Source organism: Triticum dicoccoides, chromosome 3A (genome assembly GCF_002162155.2).
Source record: "Triticum dicoccoides isolate Atlit2015 ecotype Zavitan chromosome 3A, WEW_v2.0, whole genome shotgun sequence".
Taxonomy (NCBI): domain Eukaryota; kingdom Viridiplantae; phylum Streptophyta; class Magnoliopsida; order Poales; family Poaceae; genus Triticum; species Triticum dicoccoides.
The window spans coordinates 219,536,877-219,563,579 of NC_041384.1; the positions used below are offsets into that span (position 1 = coordinate 219,536,877).

General features: G+C 43.7%; 2 protein-coding genes across 3 annotated transcripts; both read right to left on the reverse strand.

Moving 5' to 3' along the window:
- Window positions 1-1,555: 1,555 nt before the first annotated feature.
- On the reverse strand, window positions 1,556-6,766 carry LOC119272173. The gene is made up of 5 exons (XM_037553726.1): window positions 6,730-6,766; window positions 5,207-5,444; window positions 4,115-4,208; window positions 3,946-4,050; window positions 1,556-2,059 (listed from the first exon to the last, which is right to left on the reverse strand). The coding sequence occupies exons 1-5, from the start codon at window positions 6,764-6,766 to the stop codon at window positions 1,745-1,747; spliced, it is 789 nt and encodes a 262-aa protein (XP_037409623.1). The 3' UTR covers window positions 1,556-1,744.
- Window positions 6,767-11,628: 4,862 nt separating this feature from the next.
- Window positions 11,629-15,901, reverse strand: LOC119267929 (UBP1-associated protein 2B-like). 2 transcript variants are annotated; one of them, XM_037549386.1, is made up of 2 exons: window positions 14,324-15,901; window positions 11,629-13,333 (listed from the first exon to the last, which is right to left on the reverse strand). In XM_037549386.1, the coding sequence occupies exon 1, from the start codon at window positions 15,764-15,766 to the stop codon at window positions 14,324-14,326; it is 1,443 nt and encodes a 480-aa protein (XP_037405283.1). In that variant the 5' UTR covers window positions 15,767-15,901; the 3' UTR covers window positions 11,629-13,333. The 2 variants fall into 2 exon arrangements, with proteins under 2 accessions (XP_037405283.1, XP_037405284.1); XM_037549387.1 differs by having other exon boundaries at window positions 11,629-13,362.
- Between the last annotated feature and the right edge of the window lie 10,802 nt (window positions 15,902-26,703).

The window sequence follows — 26,703 nt, forward strand, 5'->3', positions numbered from 1 at the left end:
TCATCTTCTGAGTTGCAATCCTCAACCACCTTCTTCCCTTTCTTGTCATGCATTGGTTGCAACTGCTCCTGCAACAGATCATCATCTCCATCCTCCAAGTCATAGTCACTATCCACAATCTCAGGTACATAATCACTGTTTGAGGAATCTGAGTCTGCATATTGTTCTTCCTCCTCTTCTGTTTTCTTTCCCCTTGGTCTCAACTTCACAAAGAACTGCTAAGTGCTCTCAATTTCAACACTTTCATCCACAACACCACAAGAAACATTGCTTTCACAGGGATCTTTGTTCTCACTTGCATTCATTTCCTTCTTCCTTAGGCTGAAAACAGGAGGGATTTGTGCTACTGGATTAGCCACAACATCATCCCATTCTGCTCCTCCTGCGGAAATGTGGCTATCTAAATGATCCAGGTATATCATTTGAAAGTGGTGCCCTAGATTTATCTTTAGATACATACAATCCACATCAGTATCATTAGCCAAAAGCCTAGCACCACCTTCAATAAGCTGACACCCAGGGGGCAACCAATAGATATCAATTCTACCTGACATTTCATAACCCAATTTCTCAACTATTTCTTCAAACATTCTGAAATAGGCGTTGTCCTTATGACAGTAATCAAAGCAAACCTTATGGCCATTCAGATAGCATCTATTCTACCCACTCCCAAAGAAAAAACCTCCATGGATCACCTCAACAGTGAAAAATCCACTTTCTTTCTCTGAAAAACATTAAGAACATCAATAATTTCAAATTAGTGCACTCAACATACTGAAACCCTAGAATAATTTCGGCAATTTTGCATCCAGTCGACATATTCATAGAAATAGCATGGGCAAAACGTCATAATCACAGCAAAGAAACATTTTTTTCACCCCGAATGTACATCAAATCGACCTAGTGACACTGGGTACTGACGTACCGTACGCCGGAGCCGCCTCACCGTCGGGCCGCCGTCGCGAGCCATGCATCGCCACCAAACAGCGCCGACTCCTTTCAGCGGCCGTCCAACTAGCTTCAGTCGCCGCACGCACTACGAACAGAGGGCGCCCGATACGCCGATCATCCGCCGCCGCACCCCATCGCCGCTAGGTTTTGCTCTGTTTCGCACTCCTCTGTTTAGCGGTGGGGGAGAACGGGGAGGATCGAGACGAGAAGACAGAAACATAGGGGGCAATTTGCGAAATAACGGGTGGGCCTCAAGCTAACTGGTGGGTCCTACCTGACATGTGAGGCCCAGGCTGACGTGGCATATAGCGAAGTGTGTTGTACGTAGTGCACGTGTAGGCCAGGTCTGGCATTTCAATCTCAGGGACTGTATTGAGAACGTATTTTCATGTATCAGGACCGTATCGATGCAACACGCAAGTTTCAGGACTGAAGTGGATGTAGCCAGCAAGTATGAGGACTATAGATGCAATTATCTCTGGGTAGGAGTCTAGAACTAGGAGAGGGCAGTTCGGTTGAGCAAGAGACATCGTTGGACCCCGTTCAGATCCGGATTACAGGACTCGTCAAGCGCGCACGCAAGAGCTCCGGACAAAATTTGAAATAACACCACCACACATTAGCTAAAATAAAATATTCATATCACCTCTTTCAAATAGCTAGCACGCTAATATTGTTTGTTGTTAGTAGAAACAGGCTATCCAATTTCACTTGTCGCGAAAATAAACAATATGAAAACAGCTCTAACTCCCCAAATAGAAACCCTTCCCTGGCCTAAGACTTCAGCACTCTTCTACTCTATCAACAGAGCATCCGGGAACGCTTCCTCGACTTCACTCAGCCTGCTGTCAACCGTGTCAGCCTCGAGGGCGTCGATCTCGTACCGCACTTCCTCCATATGCTCGTTTATGCTAGTCACTGCCTCTTGAATGCCCTGTATTGCCTCCTTCAGAGCGGCATCGTACTCTGCGTCCGCCTCTGCGTCCTCGGTGATCTCCGTAAGGTTTGCACACACATGCTGGGACGTGCTGCTTGACCTGCAGTGCTCATGGTTTACCAGGCGTTCCGAAGGACGGCCAGCCTTCTTCAACACCTGAATCCTAGCTGTCTGATCCAACCAACCAGAAACATAATGAACAAGCTGACAAATGACTGGGGGAATATTCGACTAAAAAAGTGCAGCAAAAACAGTATGCAAGATGATGATAACAACAGAGGTTGCATTTGTCGCAAAACATAGTATAAATTTAAATCCAGGTAATGCCGATAGAGAAGAATGTATTAATAAAGCACTAACATCAGTAAAGCAGGCGAAGTACTATCGAAGAACGAGATCGGAGTGGTGATCATGCTATTAGAGCAGATACTATCATGCGCAAACCAACTTATCCCTGTGAGACAACTGAATGGATGCATAGATGGATGTCGCTGTTCAAACAATGATTGCAAATGAAAATTGACAAGTCTTATCGGTTTGAGGTGCTATTTCAATTTTCCCTAATGATAAAGGTAAAAGAAGGACCTGCATATGGTGTTCGTTGACTTGGATAATATACTGCGGAATGCCATATGGTGGGCCTTGGAGAACACAAAGACCCAACAAAGTACATTATCCTCATCAAGGACATGTACAATAAAGTTGTGAGAAGTGTTCGAACGAGTGATGACGACACCGATGCCTTTCTGATTAAAATAGGACTGCACCAAGGGTCAGCTCCCTTATCTTTTTGCGTTGGTGATGATGGATGAGCTCAGAAGGGATATACAAGGAGATATCGCATGGTGTATCCTCTTTGCGGACGATGTGGTGCCAGTCAACGATAGCCGGACAGGGGTTAATAGAAAGTTTTGTGGAGACAGACTTTAGAATTGAAAGGTTTTAGGCTTAGTAGAACTAAAGCTGAGTACATGAGGTACAGTTTCAGTACTACAGGCACGAGGAGGTAAACCTTGATGAGCAGGTGGTACCTCAAAAGGACACCTTTAGATATTTGGGATCAAATTTGTAGAAGGATGGTGGTATCGATGAAGATGTAAGCCATCGAATCAAAGATGCATGGCTGAAGTGGCGCCAAGCTTCTGGCTTCCTCTGTGAGACTGACAAGAGAGTGCCACTAAAGGTAAAAGGTGGGTTCTATAGGACGGGGATTCAACTTACGATATTGTATGGCGCTGAATGGTGGCCAACTAAAAGACGACATTTCCAACAATTAGGTGTAGCGGAGATGCGCATGTTGAGATGGATATGTGGTCACACAAGAAAGGATTGGGTCCGGAATAATGATATACTCCCTCCGTCCCGAATTAGTTGACTCAGATTTGTCTAGATGCGGCTGTATCTAGACACGTTTTAGTGTTGGATACATCCGTATCTAGACAAATCTAAGACAACTAATTTGGGACGGAGGTAATACATGATAGAGCTGGGGTAACACCAATTGAAGAGAAGCTTGTCCAACAGTGTCTAAGATGGTTCGGGCATATACAATGCAGGCCTCCAAAAGCGCCAGAGCATAGCGGACGGTCAAAAGTGCTGATAATGTCAAGAGAGGTCGGTGTAGACCAAACTTGACATGGGAGGAGTCCGTAAAGAGAGATCTGAAGGACTGGAATATCACCAAAGAACTAGCCATGGACAGGGGTGCGTGGAATTAGCTATCCACATGCCAGAACCATGACTTGGTTTCGAGATCTTATGGGTTTCAGCTCTAGCCTACCCAACTTGTTTTGGACTCTAAGGCTTTGATGTTGTTGTTGAAAAGGTAAACTTGACATGTAGTAAAACGATTAGAATGACAGCACAGAAGAGCCAACTTTAATCTCTCATCTGTCCAGTTGCATCTCCATAATTAACTTCCTCAGGTCAGAACAAAATAATGTCACCATAATCAAATAAAACATAAATTTGGTATACTGGTGTTTTTATACAGCTTTTTATGAACATCGAATTATATTGGAGTCCATACAGCAATACAGGAGTTATTGAAAGCATACCAGCTGCAACTTATCTCTCTCACATGCTTGCACATCCTTCAATAAGTTGGCAAGATCTCCATGACAAAAAATTGGCTTTGAGAGGAGGAACACCATTTCAAGAATCTGTAGTAAGCAATATTAGATATCTCACCTTTTATGATAAAAATGTATGAGTAAAGCATTTAACCTGTGTTGAGCAATCATTAAATTCGGCTGTAACATTCCCACATAGTTGTTGATAAGCACATTCACCTCCATTAGCCATATATTCAGAAAACCCACTGCAAAACTTTCATAGTTTAAGTGATCAAATTCATGAACTTAAATAGGAAGGTAGTTTTCATGCAATGATCTTCAGATATAATATTTACAACGCACTATCCAAAGCTAAGCTAAGCATGCACAGCTAGCACAGGTGTATTTTACAGCCAGAGCAACAACCACAGTTCTTAACCATACATGATTATAAACCAGCATCTTGCAAAACAATTAGAATTTCTAATTGCCCGGCATACGCCAACAATGGTTTATAGAATAGTCGTCAGCGGTGTGCATTGGCAGACAGAACTCCACTATTGATGTTAAGATACTGCTATCAGGACATATGAAGATTATCTTTTCGTTATCTTGCTTAAGTCCAAAGACAGAGATATTTTCTTTTGTAGCATTACTGTATGATCACAAAAATGAGGCCTAATCTAGATTTCCAACAGAAGAGAGCCTACTGCAAACAGAGTGATGGACATGGTTATCGCAAAACCAGTTTTTCTTTTAGCTACAAAAAGTATCTCGGATTTTCATCACACAACATTTTCCAACTCTCCCTCCCCACTCCCACTTGTAGGATGAGCCGTAGACAATGGGAACAGTGCAAAACGTATAAATACAACTATACAACACTCGTGGCAGAGTCATTTAAACTGTTCAAGAGAGCATCCGATATGATCTTGAAAAGAAAAGAAATAATTGTATCAAACTATTCCAGCACCTAACCTCTATTCGCTTGTTTTCTTTCTTGATTGATGGGGAAAATTCTCGCGTAAATCTAACAAATATCTTGCCCACCCATGCATTCGTGTGTGTTTCCCCTCGACGCCAGGTTTGATCCGTCCCCAACCACCCCGGCGCCGAGGAAGACGCTCTCTATGCCATGGACCGCTACCCCGGCCGGGCCCTCGCGCAGCGTGCCACGCGCGGCCCGCGCTCCTGCTTCGGGGTGCTCGAGTGCAGGTCTAGGGTTGAGGGGGGTCGAGGGAGGGTGGGGGCAGGGCAGCAGTACCTTCGGAGCTTGGAGTAAGCCTCGGCGCGGCGCTGCTGCACGGCGAGGAACCCACGGAGCAGATCAGCCACCCTGGCAGCGCTCTGCCCGGCGCTGCTGGCCGCCGCGTCCATGACGTCCCCGGCGGTCGATTTCACTTCCGCCATCTTGTCGCCGTTTCTTTGCCTCTGGTCTTTTGCGCTTCTTTCCTGATATTCTCTTTTTATGGAACTTCTTTTGAAGTTTTCTTCTCTCCGCTCTTTATTTTATTTTCCTTTACTACTTATCACATCACGCTGGTTTTTAAAAACTTTCTTTCTTATTTTTTTATGAAAATGAATGTCTTCTACTCCCTCTGTTTCACAATATAAGAATACACTAGTGTAGGTTAAAAATGCTCTTATATTGTGATATGGAGGGAGTAATAAATATTATAAATAAAAAGAAACCTGCCAGGACTCAAAGGTGACAAGAAATGTTTATCTCCTAGGATTTCCAGCTGCGAATACACAAAGCCAACTTATTATGAAATAAGATGCAAAACAGCAAGACCAAAATATCTTATAAACAGAGTATTCACTCCATCTAGATATATAAGGCTTAATTCGCATTTCAAATTTACTTTGATCGTCAACAAGATCAAAATTATACAGTTACCATACAAACTTATATCACTAGAAACTCCTTTAAAATATGGCTTCAACATACATTTATGGCATACATCTCATATAGCATGATTTTGTTAATGCTCAAAATAAACCTCAAAATAAGAGCAGATATATGTGCTATGTGCTCCAAAGCTTTCTTTTCCTCATCCTCCTCCAGCCACTAGAGACGGCGGCCTATCTAACCTAGCTCCCCGTCGAAACCAAGGGCCTCCTACCCCTCTGTCTGTCACTCCTGTGATGGGAGAGGGTGGTGACCCCACGACTTCGGTCCAATGGAGGCGGAGTTAGGAGTAAAGGTAGGGGTATGTCTCCGATCAGTGGTGGCAAGACGATGGCGGAGGCATCGACATGGAATAAAGTCCCCCGCCTCATCCTCGGTTTGACGGCGCTTCTTCGTATCGTTGAGAGGAGTGCGGAAGATTATGTGTCCCCAGATCCGATTATTTCTCTCATGTAGGTTTGTCTCAGTCACGCTATCTGTGGCTATACGTTTTGTGTTCAAGCTCAAGTTTCGATCGATGATAGTTGGCCAGTCTCAAGCTCGTCAGGGAACGTGTGAGATTTGTATCCCCCTACCCCATATGGACGGACTTAGACGTTGTACAGGCCATCTCCGACGTTTTCTTCTTTGGGATGGAATCTGCTAAGTGGGTCGCTTTCGATGATGAGGTCTATATCAATGAGTTCCCAAACGTTGGTTCTACATGCTCATGGATTTCAACGAATTTTCTCCGCCAAAATGGAGGCCGAAAAAGTGGCATGAGAAATAAGTCTTCGACACCCCAAAAAACTTATGTATTTTTTGTAAGGGTGTTTTTTAAAAGTTTATGTGCTACTTAATATATGGATCCTATGAATGCGTCGGCGCTCCCTTACCGAGGTCACCCAAGCGCGAATGCTCAAGAATTGCCATGACAAAATAGATATATTTGTCATGTTATAAAGAAGAAAAAATACCATACCATCAGAAAAGATTGTCAGGAATTTGTCATACGGTGGCATAGTAATTGTCATGCGTTTTCGGGACTTGCCATGCTGCTTCATGAAGAATTGCCGACTTAAAAAAATAAAATGTTAACTTCTAAAAGTGCTAGTTATCGACTAGAGGGAGGGTGAATAGGCGATTTTTATGTAAGTTTTCAAAACATGGAAGTTTCGAAGACAAACGATAGAAATGGACCTATTAACATGCAGTGGAAGGTAGACTACACTAGGCAAGCTTTTCTCAGTAAGCTGAAACTCATGTGTGTTGAGCCTTTCAAGTATGTCAGACGGATCGAGCGTCTTGAAGTCAGGGCGTTCTTGAATCATCAAGTTAGGGTGTCAAATGAGCTGTCAAGAGATTTTAGGAGCGTCTTGACGATTTCATGCTTGGTGATCTTAGTGGTGGCGAGTGCTTGAAGCTTATTTGTGATATCAGTGAGGCGATCAACCGTGAGCTGAACATTCTTATTATCATTTCTCTTGAAGCGGTTGAAGAGGTTGCGAAGAACATTTATCCTTTGATCTCTTTGGGTTGAAACGCCTTCGTTGACCTTGGAGAGCCAGTCCCAGACTAGTTTTGATGTTTCCAGAGCACTCACATGGCCATACTGTCCTTTGGTCAGATGACCACAGATTATGTTCTTGGCAGTAGAATCAAGTTGAACGAACTTCTTGACATCAGCAGCGGTGCACCTTCACCAGCCTTGGGAACGCCATTCTTGACGACATACCAGAGGTCGACATCAATGGCTTCAAGCACACCTTCACCAGCCTTGGCATCTTATTCTTTCAGTAGGGATATTCAGTTCCATCGAAGACGGGAAACACAGCGGAGACTTTGATTATCCCTGCAGTCGACATAGCTAAAACTCCAGGTGGTTAAACCGAATCACACAGAACAAGAGAGTACCTTGCTCTGATACCAATTGAAAGTGCTAGTTATTGACTAGAAGGGGGTTGAATAGGCGATTTTTATGAAAGTCTTCAAAATATGAAAGTTTCAAAGACAAACGATAGAAATGAACCTATTAACATGCAGCGGAAGGTAGACTACACTAGGCAAGCCATAGTCAAGTATTCAAAGAAGTGAAAGCATGAAGACTATTAACAGCTAGGCAGTATGGATCAGAATGGAAGATAGTATGAAGCCAATCAGAACAAACAGTCACACAGTAAAGACAAACAGATAATGCAAGCAAGCAATGACTTCACAAGGACCAACTGTAAATAAGAGAAGGGATGGATACAAACAGTTGCTTGGTGAAGACAAGGGATTTGTTGGACCAGTTCCAGTTGCTGTGAGAACTGTACGTCTGGTTTAGGGAGGCTGAGATTTAACTCAGAAAACCGTGTCTTCACCTTATTCCCCTTGAGCTAAGGACACACAGTCCTCGCCCAATCACTCAGGTAAGTCTTCAAGGTAGACTTCCAAACCTTCATAGACTTCATTCACCGGTGATCCACAATGACTCTTGGATGTTCAGAACGCGACGCCTAACCGGCTGGAGGATTCACAGTCCTCAAGTGTAACAAGTCTTCAGATCACACAGACAGGAAGACTTCAATGATGCCTAACACTCTTTGGCTCTGGGTGTTTAAGGCTTTGTCCTCGCAAGGATTTCTCTCTCAAAGGCTTCGAGGTGGGTTGCTCTCAAACGACAAAAGTCGTGCACTAACTCTGAGCAGCCACCAATTTATGGTGTAGGGGGTGGGCTATTTATAGCCACTAGGCAACCCGACCTGATTTGTCCGAAATGACCCTGGGTCACTAAGGAACTGACACGTGTTCCAACGGTCAGATTTCAAACACACGTGACAACTTAACTTGGGCTACAAGTAAAGTTGACTTATCCAGCTCTGGATAAAATTTGCTCTCATTGTCTTCGCTCGAAGACTTAGGATTTGGTTGAGCATCACTTTAGTCATTCTGACTATGTTCACTTGGACTCCACTTAACGGTACGGTGGTTTCTATGACTCAACAAAGAAGAAAATAAAACTGCGAAACAACTATGTCTTCGCGCTCCATAGTCTTCATGCGATGTCTTCTCATGTCATAGTCTTCAATGTGAATATCTTCACATACGACCATAGTCTTCAATGTCTTCACACATTTTTAGGGTCATCTCCGGTAGGTAAACCGAATCAATGAGGGACTACTACCTGTGTTATCCTGCAATTCTCACAAACACATTAGTCCCTCAACCAGGTTTGTCGTCAATACTCCAAAACCAACTAGGGGTGGCACTAGATGCACTTACAACTTCGTTTTAATTTGTCATGCTGGCAAAAGAAAAATTGCCATGCTACATCTAAGGGAATTTGATAGAGGTGAGGGTGTCCCGATCTTTCGATGAGATGATAACTATCGATTTGGTGGAGACGACTTTGACGATCCGACTACAAACGTGCATGACGTTGCGCCTTAGCAATCGCTAAACCAATCTCCTGAGGTTACTGACGATGCCGGAAACACGACCAGCCTGACCACAAAGGTCTATTCCAGCAAGCAATCGAAGAACGAGCAAGAATATGATAAAGCAATCTGAATATTGCAAATATATATGAAGTATTGATAATGGTGGGGATCTGTAAGCAGTCTTGGTCTGGTCGTTGGACACAAACGAAGTACAAGAAGTTGCAATGGCTAACTTTTAACTAAACAAATCCTAAGGAAAAAGTTACTAGATGGATCTACTTATATAGGAGCAAGGGGTGGCGGCCAAGGAGGTGAGAGGACATTCCAAGGCAGCATAAAACCAACCCTAGGTCGTACAAGGCTCATGGGCCCAAGTGGAGGTGATGCAACACCTTTGGACTTGTTGTTTGACTCGGATTCTACTGCAGCGTCAGATTGTTTCGTCGATATCTCAATGCTCCGGACGAATTTGAAGGTGAATCCAATTGGTTTGGAAAGAGCACGAAATCTACTTTCCAACAAAAAAATATCACTCAATTCGGAGTCCGTATGAAAAAGTTGTTGGCGTTTTGAGTCAGGTATGTCTGTGTAGTCCGAATCTGAATCAAAACATGGGAGACTTGGACTCTTATCTTCTCTTGGCCCAAAAGTGATGTGAGAGGACTTTTTGAACATAACCTAAACTTCTCATTTTCCCTTATCTTCATATGTGGATTGTACAAATGTCCCATACACCTACGATTAGACAGACAAAAGTGTGTGAAGTATTTTTGTTCTGGATGATATAAATAGATTATTAAATAGTTTGCACTAGAAATCACCTGACAAATATGCATGTATGCAATATCTTTGATCGTATCCAAAATAGTCATGTCTTCATCAAAACTGGTGAAAATTGTCATATTGTAGAAACAGAATTTGGCACCCCAGATGTGTTCGCTCAAATTGTCATCTTGAGTGAATCGTTTAGTGCCGTCAGCTGTAATTCGCTCAGATGGGTGCATATAAGCGGACAATGATTGTCACGTATCTTGGTTTGAGATTCATGCACTGGCGTACAACATGTTCGCTCAAAAGAAACTTGGCCTTTTCGCAGATAAAAAAGTTGAGCCTTAAAATACAAATTAGGGAAGTAAATGAAATGGCTAATAAAGATCGATCCACTAGGAAAGTGGGGAAGGAGGCATAGGGAGCACACATTTGCAGGAATTGTTTCTTTAGGAGAGAAAGGGAAGAGGAGAAATACACATGTTGCATTGGATTTCACAAAGAAAGTGAAAGCTTAAGGTTTGAGCAAATATTTAAAATCATCCAAAATGTGAAGGAAGGATTCCTATAGGAATTCCATTCCTATGAAATTCCTGCAAAATTTCTTGTTCCAAACGGGGCCTAAAAGATAAGATTTTTTTTATCATAAACGACTATTCTAGTTGTCTAGCCGATGCCAAAATTGTAGCTCCAGATAAGCTTTCAAAATTTTGAATATGTATTATACATATTTTTGTTGGATGCTTAATACTACCTCTATATATGAACACTTTTATATTGGTTTACGGAGGAGTATAAGGCATTTTTGCAGTTCTTGAATAATAAAAGCATCTTATATTTTGATAATATAGATTGTACTCCCTCCGTCTTAAAAATTTTGTCTTAGATTTGTTTAAATATGAATGTATCAAGTCATGTTTTAGTATTAGATACATCTGTATCTAGACTAATCTAAGACAAAAATTTTAGGACGAAGGGAGTATAAATATTTGCTGGTCGTTTATTACTATTTATTTGAAATTATGCTTTGACGGCCCCATCTCTAGATAGTACGGAGTAATAGTTTACTATTCTCTCCGTTCTTAAATGGAAGTGTTTGTAGAGATTCACTATCGATCACATACAACTGAATATATATGGTCCATAGTGGAATTTCTCCAAAGACAAAGACAGGAACAGATGGAGTAATTCGCAGCCATATCAGAGTTTATACATTTTTTACATTACTCGTTAGCACCATCTCTAGAGACTGAGCGACTACGTTGATTTACATTGAGGAAATTTTATCACCATCTCTAGAGACGGAGCGACTACGTTGATTTACATCGAGGAAATTTTATCGTATTCCCTTCGGAATAGGATAAGACTTGAGCGACTACGTTGATTTGATTTTTCTTTTTTCTTCGCCTGCATACAGATTTAGCATCTGAACTTACAAACGAACTCACATCGCAATCACGAGTGGCATACACGTGAGGGGCTTCATACAATCATACTCCCCATGAAACAGTCGATCCCAAGATCGAACCTGGTGTGGGCTGGTTGGCTAGCGCCAGAACCAACAAGGCGTTCCCGATTACAATAAATTGTGTGCAAACCTTGATAGAATTGACAACAAATGTTGTATACATATGGCGTGTGATCGAAAGATAACGACGCGCAATGACGCGTCACGACTTACAGAAACTTGTTGGATAAAGACTTTGGGCCAGATAACTGATAACACGCAGCTTAGTGAATCATGACCTATTACATCAGGCACACTTTATATCAGAAAATTGCTATGTGCTCTTATAGGTAAGAATACTCTAACGAAATTTATGACTTACTTGTATCTTACAAAAGCATATTTGTCACTCACATGGAACAATAGTTCATTGTGATTAAATTGAAGATTTCATGCAGGCGTCATCTTCGTAATAGTTTGTGAGGAGCACTAGGATAAGCTCGAGATAACAAAACATGTACCTCTATTACTTTTAATTATCAGGCACCTATTCATTGTTCCACCACAATGTTTAAACTAGGTAAGGAACAGGTTATATTCCACAAGCCATATTTCTATGATGTACTCACACAGACTTCAGTAGTGTGCATAATTCCTAAAAACACGTAAAAATTAAACAGATGATAATATGTCATACATATAAGAGTGTTGCGACTATTTCTGCTATCCAATTACCGCTCCTAGTTTTATTCTACCTTTCCAATTAAACATACTGATAACACACAAATTAAACAGATGATAATATATCATACATATAAGAGTGTGACTATCCAATACCGCTCCTAGTTCTATTCTACCTTTCCAATTAAACATACTGATAACACACATATAAGAGTGTGCTGCAGCCTGCTCCTAGTTCAATTCTACTACTAAACCCAAAAAAACATCACACACAAAAAAGTGAAGAACATAAGAGTGTGCTAACCAGTTGTAAAGCAACTTAGTCACCTCACCTTGAACTGTATCTTTTCTTCCCTCCTCTTCCTTTTGCTGCAGTCCTCCACATCAAAGATATGAGCACTTGTCTTCCTGTGAGGGTTCAATCAAGCCAGCCCCTCCCACCCTTCCAACAGCCCTACCTCTCCGATAACAACAAGCCTCCCCCTACTTCCAACTACTAGCTAGCCCACAGGCAAAAGATTAGTCAACGGCCAAAGTCTAAATCGCTGCTAAAAGGTCTCATGTTTAGTACTTACGACCATGGCCTCAGACCAACACAACTAAAATTGGACTGCACGACAAGATAGACAAAAAACGCATTTGAGAATGCAACCTCTTTTCTAAAATTGCAACATTGATATTTTCCTAGATCTGCCAAAGATTCTTCTTAACCAACTTTATCACACGGTAATCATAAACTTGGCCAAAATAAACAAATGCTTACTTTGTAAACAAAGCAGTATTCAACTTTTTGTTCAGAAATAAATCCACACGACATTTCTGGTCAGAAACGTATCACCGTGACAAGAAAATTAGGATAGCAAAAAAAATGGCACTTTTTTTAGTAACACAAATTAGGTTTCAACAAATGCCAAAAATAATGACTGAAAATTCTTGTATAAAATGCAGTAAAAATTCCACGGTGCTTTAAATCAATAGAAAGTCTTTTACAATAGGGTCACAAGACAACTAGTAACTTTTCAAAAATTTAAATAATTGTACATAGATTTGTTCAATTTTGAAAACATAGGATTGAGGAAATCAAAGTTCTTATGAAAACTTTGACCGCTAGAGTAAGCAACTTGCGAGAAGCAGCCTAAAACAGCATGTTTATAAGTGCGACGCAGGAACACGTAGAATCATCTGGCCACAGAAAAATAGTTATAAGCATCCTGTCAAATAGCAATATGGATAAAGATAAGTGAAATAACTCTTAAAACAAAATTTGATTATGCAAAAGAAGAAAATGTACTGTTAAATAAATGCATAACTCATAGTATAGGGTTTGCAGTAATTAAAATAAGCATTTCTTTATGTAAGCACTGAAACCTGCATATAAGCTATGTATAATGTGCATATGCATGTGAAACAATGTTTGTGAGATGAAAAAAATGATAAGGCCTGCCAAAAATTATTTGCTTGCAAACTGAGACCCATTCAAACCTACCAAGGATACTGCGAGGCCATAGCCTTGAATCTTTTGGCCAATTTCAAAGATCGAATAAGGCAAACAAAACATAAACCAAGCATCATTAAACTAAAACAGAGCCCATATTTTTCAACACCTTCGCTCTAGCCCCAACCTATTAGTATTTAAGCATATTAGTTTTATTTCTCAAACCTCAACGTCGATCAATGTTAGCTTGGCTAGCTCTTCTGCAACAAATGTAATACATGTGAAAGGACCATCACTAAAACTAAGAAGCAATTTGTCGGGAAGTACTGATTCCTTACTTAACAGATGACCTACAATTTCAAAAGGCTAATAGAAGGCATTAACTTCATTTTGTAGTTCAGGTTGTCATATTGGACCGCAGTAAGGCAGCAAATTAGACAAATGCATTCAGGCACAACCTAGATCTCATCAGAATGCACATTAGAGAACTTAGAACTATCATATGCTTAAGAGTATTTCAGCTTATGCTAAGAAAAAATGGTTTGAAAAAACAAAAAAGATAGAATAAGTAAATAAAAATGCAAGACTAATACCGGTGTAAAACTGTAAATGCAAAGCTAACTTCTTAACGGATAAGAAAAATAAGGAAAGTAATTTCTTGACGTAAATCAGATATCAGAAGTTCAGAACTATATGTAGCTTCTACAGTTAGGACACATTGACCAACCAAATCTTACCTAATGACCCATGTAATTTCTTCCTGGACCTCCCGGTGGACCACCATACCCGCCACCACCCCCATAGCCTCCCATATAACTGCCAGGCATTCCAGGTACACCGCCACCACCAAGAGCTCCAGAAGACCCTGAATTTGGCATCCCTGAACTATTAGGACCAACTCCAAGGATGTTATTCAGACCCAACCCTCCCCCTTGGGTGGCCAAGAAAGCTGTTAAAGCCTGGCCCAGTGCAGGATTCATCCCTGGACCACCAGGTACAGACCCAGGCATTGAAGCCAGGCTCGCTGGAGATGCCATCCCATAACCAGCACCAACACTACCAGGCAGAGAATGGCTACTAGCACCATAGCCAGCAGCGCCCTTCCTCCCACTTGTAGTTGTGGCACCATATCCTCCTCCTTTGTTGGGTTTTGGCCCATCAATTGCCTTCTGGCAGTGCAGCATAACACCCTCAAATGACTTGTGCGGCTCCTGGAGCGCCTTCTTGGCGCTCTCAAGGGTCCTGTAAACAAACAGAGCAAAACCCTTTGGCTTCCCGGTTGCCTTGTCGAGCCCAAGAGGACCCTCCTCAATTTCACCATACTTTGAAAAGAACTGCAGCAGTTTCTGTGGGTCGATATCTGCGCCAACATTGCTAACAAAAATCTTCCGCTGTGTGTACTCAGAAACTGGCGGTAGTATCAAGGCTGCTGGAGCCGGAGCTGGAGCTGTAGCCAACATAGGATTGTTGGCCGCACCGCCAGGTGGGACAGGGCCCAAAGAAGCGAGCTGGCAGGAGGTAGTGCGGTTGCCGATCTTCTTCTGGGGCTCCAGCAGGGCCGCGCGGGCGCCAGAAAGGCGGCTGAAGAGGATGAACCCGTAGCCCTTGCACTTGCCCGTGTTACGGTCTGAGACGAGCTTGAGATCCTCGATCTCACCATAAGGGCGGAAAGCCTCGGTGAGGATGTCCACGGTGGTGTCCCATCCGAGGCCGTGGACGAAGATCTTCCGCTGGGCTGGATCCGCGTCGGCCGCTCGGCGGACGGACTCGAGCACGTCGCGGTGGCGGACGGCGGCGTCGCGGAGGAGCTCGACGAGCTGCTCCTTGGGGAACACCTCCAGAAGCGCCTGGATCGAGGCGGGGTCGCTGTCCCCCTCCTCCGCCTGCTGTTGTTCTTCCTCCTCGACCTCCTCCTCCTCCTCCTCCTCTTCCACCTCCTCTTCCACCTCCTCCCACTCGTCCTCCTCGCCGCCCACCTCCTGCTTCACCGCCGCGCCCCCAGCGATGGACCCGCTCTCCTGGGCCACGGTTTGGGAGGAAGTGGGGTAGTACTCGGCTAGGGTTTCGGGCTGGGGGAGAGGAGCTGCCGGCTCGGCGATCTTTGCGGCAGCTGGAGCCTTAGCTGCGGGGGAGTTTGCTGCCAAGGTGAATTTCGGCTCGAGCTTCCGCTTCTTGCCCATGGCGACGGCGAGGTGGGGAGATTGGAGGCGAAGGCGAGCTAGGGTTCGACGGTTTGGGACAAGGGATGGGTCGGATATGGGATGGTTGGGTGACAAGGCGACGATTCCTACCGCCACGCGGTCGTGTGGATAGTTCACGGCACCGTTATATGGGTGTTTTTTTTTTTTTTTGAGGGGCTGGGTCTTTTCCTTTCATTTATTATGGGCGAGGACGGATGGGCCAAGCAATCCCTATCGTCTCCCGATCCTAGGGTCTCTTTTGATTCATAGGATGAAATTATCGTAGGAATAGGAATTTTGTAGAAAATGAGATGACATGTATCTCAAATCCTATGAGTAGGAATATGAAACGAGATGTCATTTGGTTGACACCAAAGGAATTTTTTTATTGAGTCTAGGCTCCCGGGCAAGGACCCTCTCCTTAAAGAAAAGAGTTTTCTGAAAAAAGAGTTTTTTTGCGGGTAAAAAAAGAGCTTTGTTCATTATTTTTTTTGCAATTAGGGTGTTTTTCTTTTGCAAAAGAAACTTTTGATCTAGTCATAACCAGTCATAGCAATACAAGGAACACTAGAAGTAAAAAAATCACAACCAAGTCTGTGGACCACCTAACGACGACTACAAGCACTGAAGCAAGTCGAAGGCGCGTTGCTGTCATCACCCCTCCCTCATTGGAGCCGGGCAAACCTTTTTGTAGTAGATAGTCAGGGAAGAATCGTCGTGACAACCTCACAGGACCAGTGTGCCGGAGCAACAACCATCACCAATGAAAGAGAATAGATCGGAAGGGAGAATAGATCGAAAGGATCAAACTTGTAACCACACGATCGAATACTAGACCCAGACAAATCCACCGAAGACCGACACCGATTGGATCTTGTGCTATCCGACGGAGACACACCTCCACACGTCTTCTGACGATGCTAGACGCACTATCGAAATAAGGATCGGACATGGGAGACATTATTCATACTCTACTGAGAGACATCGTCGCCGCCACACGATCTCAATCAAGACGTTGTACCTAACAAGAACACGAGTGTGGGCCCTCCCATCGGTGGTGGGGGAGTGAGGCCTATGACACCTCCACAAAGGCCATTAAAGGCATGGCAGACAGGAGACGACGCCAACGGGGTGAGGGGATAACCTAATCGTTTGTGAGTCGCCTTATGGGGAGGAGGAAACATGTTGTTGGCAAACAAAAAATGGCACATGTTATGCTGATTGTTTGTGAAATCCTATACAAGCAGGGTGCTACACACCATTGTTTTGAGAAAATACATATTTTGCTGACATGTTGGTCCTTCAATAGGAGGAACAACCCCAAAAAAATGCTAAAACACTTTTTTTATGACTTACTCGGAGACATTAGTGCCAGAGTTATACAAGATTTGCTAGGATGGGGGGAGATTGCACATGGCTTTGTCCATGCATACAATTGCTATTGCTATTTTTTCAGTTAAATCAAGACTTTATTCATTAGAAATAATCAGTACATCGTTTGTGAGGATCACTACAATTTCATTGATAGGCTCTTCAAACCAATCCTTAGCCTACCCCAACTTGTTTGGGACTAAAGGCTTTGTTGTTGTTGTCGTTGTTGTTGCTCTTCAAACCAATCCGAAGTCACAGAAAATCTAGCTAATCTAGCAAGTTCATGAGCTACTTTGTTTGCCTCTCTATTACAGTGTTCGAATCTGGTCACGACAAAATCACATGCATAGTGAAAACAGTCATCAAATATTGTCGCCGCTGCACCCGCTGATTGTCCTCCGTCCTGCATGGTCTCAATCACCTTCAGATTGTCTGAGTTGATGATTAGGCGATTACATCCCGCCCTTTGTGCCAATGTTACGCCAAATTTGAGGGCTAAAGCTTCTGCCATTAGAACATCCGTACAATATTTGATCTTTCCATTTCCTCCCGCAATAAACCTACCTTTGTCGTCTCTCAAGACTACACCTATCGTACCCTTCAGCATGTCATGATCAAAAGAAGTGACGTGGTTTTGTCACGGTAGATGCCCTTGTGAAAGGACTTAGGTGCGGATCCATCGCAACCTAGGTTAGCTTGAGGGGTTGAACGGGACAAAGGGCGCAAGGTTTACCCAGGTTCGGCCCCTCACAACGAGGCAAAAGCCTACGTCCTACTCTGTGTTGTATTGATTGGGTATCGATTACAAGGGGGCGGAATCGCTTGACCTAGCTATCGATCAATTGTTTCTTGAGTTAACCAACCGCAGGATCTCACCTTTATATACACAGGTCGAGCCCCAGGGCTTACAAGAGTCCAAGTTGGATCACACAACGTGACCAACTTGGTTTCTAAGTCGCCTTGCCTTACTAAACAAGTCACCATCGGGCGGCTCACACCTCCGGGTTTTGGGCTTTTAACAGGCCCGCCTCTTAAACCGCCTCTAGTCTTCATGTTTCTTCATGCCCATCTAAGCATTTCATTCTTGAGTCGCTAACAGTGTAACCCGGCCCCTCCTGGGCGGGTCACACTAATATGTCTCCAACGTATCTATAATTTTTATTGTTCCATGCTATTATATTATCTGTTTTTGGATGTTTTATATGCATTAATATGCTATTTTATATTATTTTGGGGACTAACCTATTAACCTAGAGCCCAGTGTCAGTTCCTATTTTTCTCCTGTTTTTGAGTTCGCAGAAAAGGAATACCAAACGGAATAAAACCTTCACAATGATTTTTCTTGGATCAGAAGACAAGCAGGAGACTTGGAAATGAAGTTGGAGGAGCCACAAGGCGGCCACAAGGACGGAGGGCGCGCCAGGGGGTAGGGCGCACCCCCCACCTTGTGGGCCCCTCATGCACCTCCTAACCTAATTATTTCGCATATATATACCCATATATCCCCAAACCAACAGAGGCATCCACGAAAGCACTTTTCCACCGCCACAACCTTCTGTACCCGTGAGATCCCATCTAGGGACCTTTTTCGGCGTCCTACCGGAGTGGGATTCGGTCACGGAGGGCTTCTACATCAACTCTATTGCCCTTTCGATGAAGCATGAGTAGTTTACCACAGACCTACGGGTCCATAGATAGTAGCTAGATGGCTTGTTCTCTCTCTTTGATTCTCAACACCATGTTCTCCTCGATGTTCTTGGAGATCTATTCGATGTAATACTCTTTTACGGTGTGTTTGCCGAGATCCGATGAATTGTGAATTTATGATCGGCTTATCTATGAATATTATTTGAATCTCCTTTGAATTCTTTTATGCATGATTTGATATCTTTGTAATTCGCTTCGAACTATCGGTTTGGTTTGGCCCACTAGATTGGTTTTTCTTCCAATGGGAGAAGTGCTTAGCTTTAGATTCAATCTTGCGGTGTTCTTTCCCAGTGACAGTAGGGGCAGCAAGACATGTATTGTATTGTTGCCACCGAGGATAAATAAAGAGGTTTTCATCATATTACTTGAGTTAATTCCTCTACATCGTGTCATCTTGCTTAATGCGTTACTCCGTTCTTTATGAACTTAATACTCTAGATGCATGCTGGATAGCGGTCGATGTGTGGAGTAATAGTAATAGATGCAGAATCATTTCGGTCTACTTGACACGGACGTGATGCCTATATTCATGATCATTGCCTTAGATCTCGTCATAACTTTGCGATTTTCTATCAATTGCTCGGCAGTAATCTGTTTACCCACCGTATTATTTGCTATCATGAGAGAAGCCTCTGGTGAAACCTATGGCCCCCGGGTCTATCTTCCATCATATAAGTTTCTAATCTACAATATTAGTTTTCGATTTACTACTTTGCAATCTTTACTTTTCGATCTATAAACCAAAAATACCAAAAATATTTACTTTATTGTTTATCTATCTCTATCATATCTCACTTTTGCAAGTAACCGTGAAGGTATTGACAACCCCTTTATCACGTTGGGTGCAAGTTGTCTGATTGTTTGTGCAGGTATTCGGTGACTTGTGCGTTGTCTCCTACTGGATTGATACCTTGGTTCTCAAACTGAGGGAAATACTTATCTCTACTTTGCTGCATCACCCTTTCCTCTTCAAGGGAAAAACCAATGCATGCTTAAGAAGTAGCACACACCGCGGGATTATATCCCCAACATTAGGCCCCAGATTGATTTGAACTTGTTCGTGTCAATCTTCACTACTTCTGGTTGGCGAGTCTTCTTTCCAATGCTCAACTTTGAACAAATCGTTGTAACCCGTCGTGACGTCATGCGATATGAATCAGAAAAATCTTATGACATCACAACGGATCTTTATACATTAATTGGTCATTCGAGAATCGAGGCGCCTCCAACGTTGAGATAATCATGACGTCTCCTCGATTTCCACGCCTGCCATTTTACTGTTCCACTCTTTCCCTTATAAATAGGCATAGGGGGGGGTCCTTTCTCACTTTTACCCCTTTTGCCTCCACTTCTTCTTCCTCCTCGCAACCTCCGCCGCACAAGAGCTCCGCCGCTCCGACCATTCTTCACCAGCGACTCCGATGAAGGCCACTGCATCAACCTAACCGGACCAGATAACTGTGGCGCACCCCCGCTCTTCTTTAACCTCGTCAGGTATTCCTCCTTTTCTACTTCATCTCCACATTAGGTCATTGTAGTTCATGTAGTTCATCATCCTATCATCGTGGTTCTCTCAAGTTCATCCACTTTCTGTTTTCTAGAACTTAGTTCAATCCAAAAATGAAGTAAACGTGGGGCAGTAACAGTTTTAGCCCTTATCTTGCATCTCGTGTAGATCCCCTTTTCTTCGGAATCCAAGCACGACTTGCCACCTTTTCCACTACTGTACCTTAGGTTTAGCAATTGTTCTTCATTTCTTGAACTGTCATAGATCCAAAATTATAGGCATGATCTGTGAAACTTGTTTATCCCAACACTTAATAGGATTTTGACAATCTCGAATCCATAGACCACTGACCCGCCATTCTTTATACTGGCGGCTTAATAATAACCTTGTAACCCGCTAGCACCTGGCCAGTTCACCCATAAAATTATGCCCCGCCAGCACCTGGCCAACTTACCCATGAATTGTGACCCGCCAGCACTTGAACTGCTGTCATTTAATCAATTTGAAATTCGCCTTGCCCTCTGGAATAGAGTGGCTCATAACATCTTCATATTTCCTCATGATGTTATTATAATCTTCTATATGGTTTAATATCGCATTGTTAACCCGTCATACCCTTATTCGTTAATCACAGCCTGTCTCTTCAACTCATCATGGCAAAATCACCTACCACCTGTGATTGGATTGCCTCCCGAGTCATCGAAGACATACTCACTGATTATGTGACCATGCACTACAAAAAAATACACTTCTGTGATGATACGTGTTTGTCACAATAGGTCACGTTTTCTGTCATGCATGTACGTCCATGACGATTCTACGACAGAATCAAGATAGTCATACCTGTGCTGTCGTAGAAGTGTTCCGTGACATTACCAAAATTATTATCACAAAAGTTTTCACTTCCATGACGATAAATGTCGCGTCATGGAAGTGCTTTCGTCAAGGGTGACTAACACGTGACATCCACCATAACGGGTCGCCGTTAAGCTATCGGGTCTGGTTTTGGATCCGATAACCTGCTAACAGCCACGACCAATGACGATTTTCCACGTGTAAAATTCTCATTGGCTGACGGAACCACATGTCAGCTCCACGTTGGCACAAGTGTCACTTATCCAATGGGTGAGATGCGCTGATACGCCCATTTTGCGTCATGCTTTTATATCGATATTTATTGCATTATGGGTTGTTATTACACATTATGTCACAACACTTATGCCTATTCTCTCTTATTTTACAAGGTTTACATGAAGAGGGAGAATGCCGGCAGCTGGAATTCTGGGCTGGAAAAGGAGCAAATATTAGAGACCTATTCTGCACAACTACAAAAGTCTTGAAACTTCATGGGAGCATGTTTCAGAATATATAAAAAATATTGGGCAAAGGAAGCACCAGAGGGGGGCCACCCACCATCCACGAGGGTGGGGGGCGTGCCCTACCCCTTGGGCGCGCCCCCCTACCTCGTGGGCCCCCTGGCATGCCTCCGGTGCCCATCTTCTGGTATATGAGGTCTTTCGTCCGAGAAAAAATCATAAGCAAGCTTACGGGACGAAACTCTACCGCGACGAGGCGGAACGTTGGCGGAACCAATCTAGGGCTCCAGCGGAGCTGTTCTGCCGAGGAAACTTCCCTCCGGGAGGGGGAAATCATCACCATCATCATCACCATCGATCCTCTCATCGGGAGGGGGTCAATCTCCATCAACATCTTCACCAGCACCATCTCATCTCAAACCCTAGTTCATCTCTTGTATCCAATCTTTGTCTCAAAACCTCGGATTGGTACATGTGGGTTGCTAGTAGTGTTGATTACTCCTTGTAGTTGATGCTAGTTGGTTTATTCGGTGGAAGATCATATGTTCAGATCCTTTATGCATATTAATACCCCTCTGATTATGAACATGAATATGATTTGTGAGTAGTTACGTTTGTTCCTGGGGACATGGGAGAAGTCTTGCTATAAGTAGTCATGTGAATTTGGTATTCGTTCGATATTTTGATAAGATGTATGTTGTCTCTCCTATAGTGGTGTCATGTGAACATCGACTACATGACACTTCACCATTATTTGGGCCTAGACGAAGGCAGTGGGAAGTAATAAGTAGATGATGGGTTGCTAGAGTGACAGAAGCTTAAACCCTAGTTTATGAGTTGCTTCGTAAGGGGCTGATTTGGATTCATATGTTTCATGCTATGGTTAGGTTTACCTTAATACTTCTTTTTGTAGTTGCGGATGCTTACAAGAGGTGTTAATCATAAGTGGGATGTTTGTCCAAGGAAGGGCAGTACCCAAGCACTGGTCCACCCACATATCAAATTATCAAAGTACCGAACGTGAATCATATGAACGTGATGAAAACTAGCTTGACGATAATTCCCATGTGTCCTCAGGAGCGTTTTCCTTTATATAAGAGTTTTTCCAGGCTTGTCCTTTGCTACAAAAAGGATTGGGCCATCTTGCTGCACATTATTTACATTTATTACTTGTTACCCACTACAAATTACGTTATCACAAAACTATCTGTTATTGATAATTTTAGTGCTTGCAGAGAATACTTACTGAAAACTGCTTACCATTTCCTTCTGCTCCTCGTTGGGTTCGACACTCGTATTTATCGAAAGGACTATGATAGATCCCCTATACTTGTGGGTCATCATGCGCCTATGATATGTTGACACGTGGACCGACCTAACAGTGGCCCATTCGGGTTAAAAGGCCGGGCCTGTCAAAATAAGCGGGCCGACCCATTAGCAGCCTACTCGAGTCAGGCCCATTTACAAGCACGACCCATACAAGTTACACAAAATCGGCCCATCAAAGGCCCATTCTAGATTTGACAATTTCCAGCCCATCGTCAGTTTTAGCCCGTTAACGCCCCGCTACGTCTTTGGGCCCAATTGCGTTGTAACACCCTCGATGCGACTATAGCTCCCACGTGTCGAGGCACGACTTAGAGACATAATCGCATTGAAGGCATATGTCGCAAGTTAGGCAATCTTCACAACATCCCATGTAATATAAATCATAAAGGGGAGATAACATAGTTGGCTTACACTCGCCACGTCAATCAAGTACATAAATAACATTACATCAACCAAACACTCATGGCCCGACTACGGCGCCAAAATAAAAGATAACCCAACATGCGACACGGTCCCGATCACCCCCAACTGGGCACCACTACTGATCATCGGGAAAGGAAACATAGTAACATTGAGAGTCCTGGTCGAACTCCCACTTGAGCTCGAGCGCATCTCCTGGAGCGGAATCATCAGGCCCTGCATCTGGTGTAATAGTAATCTGTGAGCCACAGGGACTCAGCAATCTCGCACCCTCGCGATCAAGACTATTTAAGCTTATAGGAAAGGCAGGGTAAATATGAGTGGAGCTGCAGCAAGCGACTAGCAAGATATGGTGGCTAACTTATTCACAAAAGAGAGCGAGAAGAGGAGGCAAAGCACGAGCGAGAAACTAGAGAACAACCTGCGCAAACATTTCTCCAACACCGTGTCTGCTTCCCGGACTCCGCCGAGAAGGGGCCATCACGGTAACACACTCAGTTGATTCATTTTAATTAAATTAAGGTTCAAGTTATCTACAACCGGACATTAACAAATTCCCATCTGCCCATAACCGCGGGCACGGCTTTCGAAAGTTCAAATCCCTGCAGGGGAGTCCCAACTTAGCCCATGACAAGCTCTCACAGTCAAGAAGGAATAGACCTCCTCCCAAGACGTTCCGATCAGACTCGGTATCTCGGTTCTTCAAGGCAATTCGACAGGTTAAAACAAATCCAGCAACACCGCCCGAATGTACCGACAAATCCCGATAGGAGCTGCACATATCTCTTTCTCAAGGCACACTCAGATGAACACTACGTACAACTAAAACCAACCCTCGGGTTGCCCCGAGGTGGCGCTGCAAGTGGCTCTATTTGGACCAACACTCAGAGGAGCACTGGCCCGGGGGGGTTTAAATAAGATGACCCTCGGGCTCCGGAAACCCAAGGGAAAAATAGGCTAGGTGGCAAATGGTAAAACCAAGGTTGGGCATTGCTGGAAAAGCTTTAATCAAGGCGAACTATCAAGGGGTTCCCATTATAACCCAACCGCGTAAGGAACGCAAAATCTGGGAACATAACACCGATATGACGGAAACTAGGGCGGCAAGAGTGGAACAAAACACTAGGCGAGAGGCCGAGCCTTCCACCCTTTACCAAGTATATAGATGCATTAAGATAACAAGATAATATAATGATATCCCAACAAGTAAATAAATGTTCCAACAAGGAACGGTCTCCAATCTTCACCTGCAACTAGCAACGCTATAAGAGGGGCTGAGCAACGCTAGGACATGGTGGGTTAGAGGTTTGACATGGCAATTTGGGAGGCTTGAAAGCAAGTGGTAGGCATCGTAGCATTGGCAAAGCAAAAGAGCGAGCAAACTAGCATAGCAAAGATAGTAGTGATTTCGAGGGTATGATCATCTTGCTTGCACAGTTGTCAGAGTTGATTGGATCCTCGAAAGCAAACTCAATGGGATCCTCGTTAGCGAACTCGTCTCCTGGCTCTACCCAAACAAGACAAACAAGCAACAAGGACACAATCAACCACGTGCAAGGATCAAACAATATGATGCAATGATGATATGCTATGCGGGATGCAAAATGCAAGATATGACAAGGAATACATGAACCTGGCCTCAACTTGGAAATCCAAGTGTTCCACTGGAAAGATGAGATTAAATCGCTTGAAAACGATATAAAGAACGCCAGAATCGGAGTTACGATTTGGAAATGGCAAGCGATTTAAATATGACACCGGTCTACGATTTGCAGCAAGTAGCCATCTAAATGCAACGAAATGAACATGCTACAACACCCAAACATGACAACAAAATACATGGCAGGGATGCATTCATGATGCTTAACAAAAGTCTAGCACTGAGCTACGGCCAAGTCATCCATTAACAGGTTCAAACAAGCATGGCAAAAATGCATATGGCAAACAGATCTCAGACTTAGTGAAATTAACACTTGTCTGGAATTTCAGATCAGGTAGCTCTCTTCGGAGCAACAAAACTACATGCTACAGGCCCTAAACATGGCAAAGTAAAGCATGGCATGGAGCTACTCAAAGAGCTTAACAAAAGTCCCTTAGTGACCTTGAGCCAAAAGGGATCAGAAAATACAATTGCAAGCATGTGAACATAGCAAAAACATAATCAGTTTTCAGACTTAGTGAAAACTGGAACATGCTGAAACAGATATCAAGTAGGCATGTTTACGAGCTCGATGCACTCACTACGGTGCAAGTCATGATAAGCTAAGCATACATCTATCAAGAACACACAAAATGCAAGCTATACATGGCAAGAACAATAGCATAGCATGCACGGATCAACTACAACATCATCGGCAAAATTGCAAACAAGTTGACAATCTGCCCAGATTCACAAAGTAGCAGAAGTAGAGCTCGATTGACTCAAGCTAGTGTGCTCCATAATTGCAAACAAAGACATGGATGGATAGAGCACTACAAGATTAACAAAACATTCTTACTGATCATCCTCAAAAGAGGCACGAATCACTAGGAAACAACATAAACATATAGCCATATGAAATAAACAGCTCAAGGACTTAGTGGAAATGCTAAGTCCCTGAAATCAGAATTAACAAGTGCCTCACTTGGCAAGCTTGTACTAGTCACCACACACATCACAAAAATATATGGGTTGCACCTCTGGAAAGATGACAAAACCCTCGACAAAACATATGTCGAGCATCAGGGCATATCATGCACACAAAAATCATGGCAAAAATGACAAAAAGCTAAATGAAGTAGCAGATCTGACAATTATCTCAAGTAGCCCTCTTCTAACAGCATTTCGGGCATCAAAATGAACTCAAGAGAAAATGATGGAATGGAATGAAATGATGTACTCTCTGAGATGAACATTTTGATATGCTATATGCATGAATCGAAGCTACAGATGCAAAGTTACGAGGCTATGAACATGAGCACTTGGACTAGAAAATTCCGGGGACTTGGTGAAAAAAATCAACCTCTCTCAGATCTAGGGTTTGCACGGAATCCGAGGCGCGATCGGGACACTGTTCACCGGAGTTCTTCGGCCGGAATTGGGGAAGCCGGAGCTGGGGCGCCGGCGACGAGGCGCGGCCCGGGGAGGCGCGGCCGGGCGCGGGACGGAGGGGCGGCGATGGTGGCCGCGGGAGGCGGTGCGGCGGCGGCGAGCGGCGTGGAGGCGGCGGCGAGCTTCAGCCGGGCGGGGTCGGGCGGCCGCGGCGCGAGGAGGTGGTGCGGCGGCGGCGAGCACAGCGGCGAGCTTC

What these genes read in the sequence shown, in the direction of transcription:
- LOC119267929 (XM_037549386.1), bottom strand. Translation starts at nt 15,766, where the DNA reads ATGGGCAAGAAGCGGAAGCTCGAGCCGAAATTCACCTTGGCAGCAAAC.
- LOC119272173 (XM_037553726.1), bottom strand. Translation starts at nt 6,766, where the DNA reads ATGGCAATTCTTGAGCATTCGCGCTTGGGTGACCTCG. An exon ending in TTCGCGCTTGGGTGACCTCG is followed by an intron (nt 5,445 to 6,729) that starts GTAAGGGAGCGC and finishes AATAAAATAAAG; the next exon opens with AGCGGAGAGAAGAAAACTTC. An exon ending in TTAATGATTGCTCAACACAG is followed by an intron (nt 4,051 to 4,114) that starts GTTAAATGCTTT and finishes TGCTTACTACAG; the next exon opens with ATTCTTGAAATGGTGTTCCT.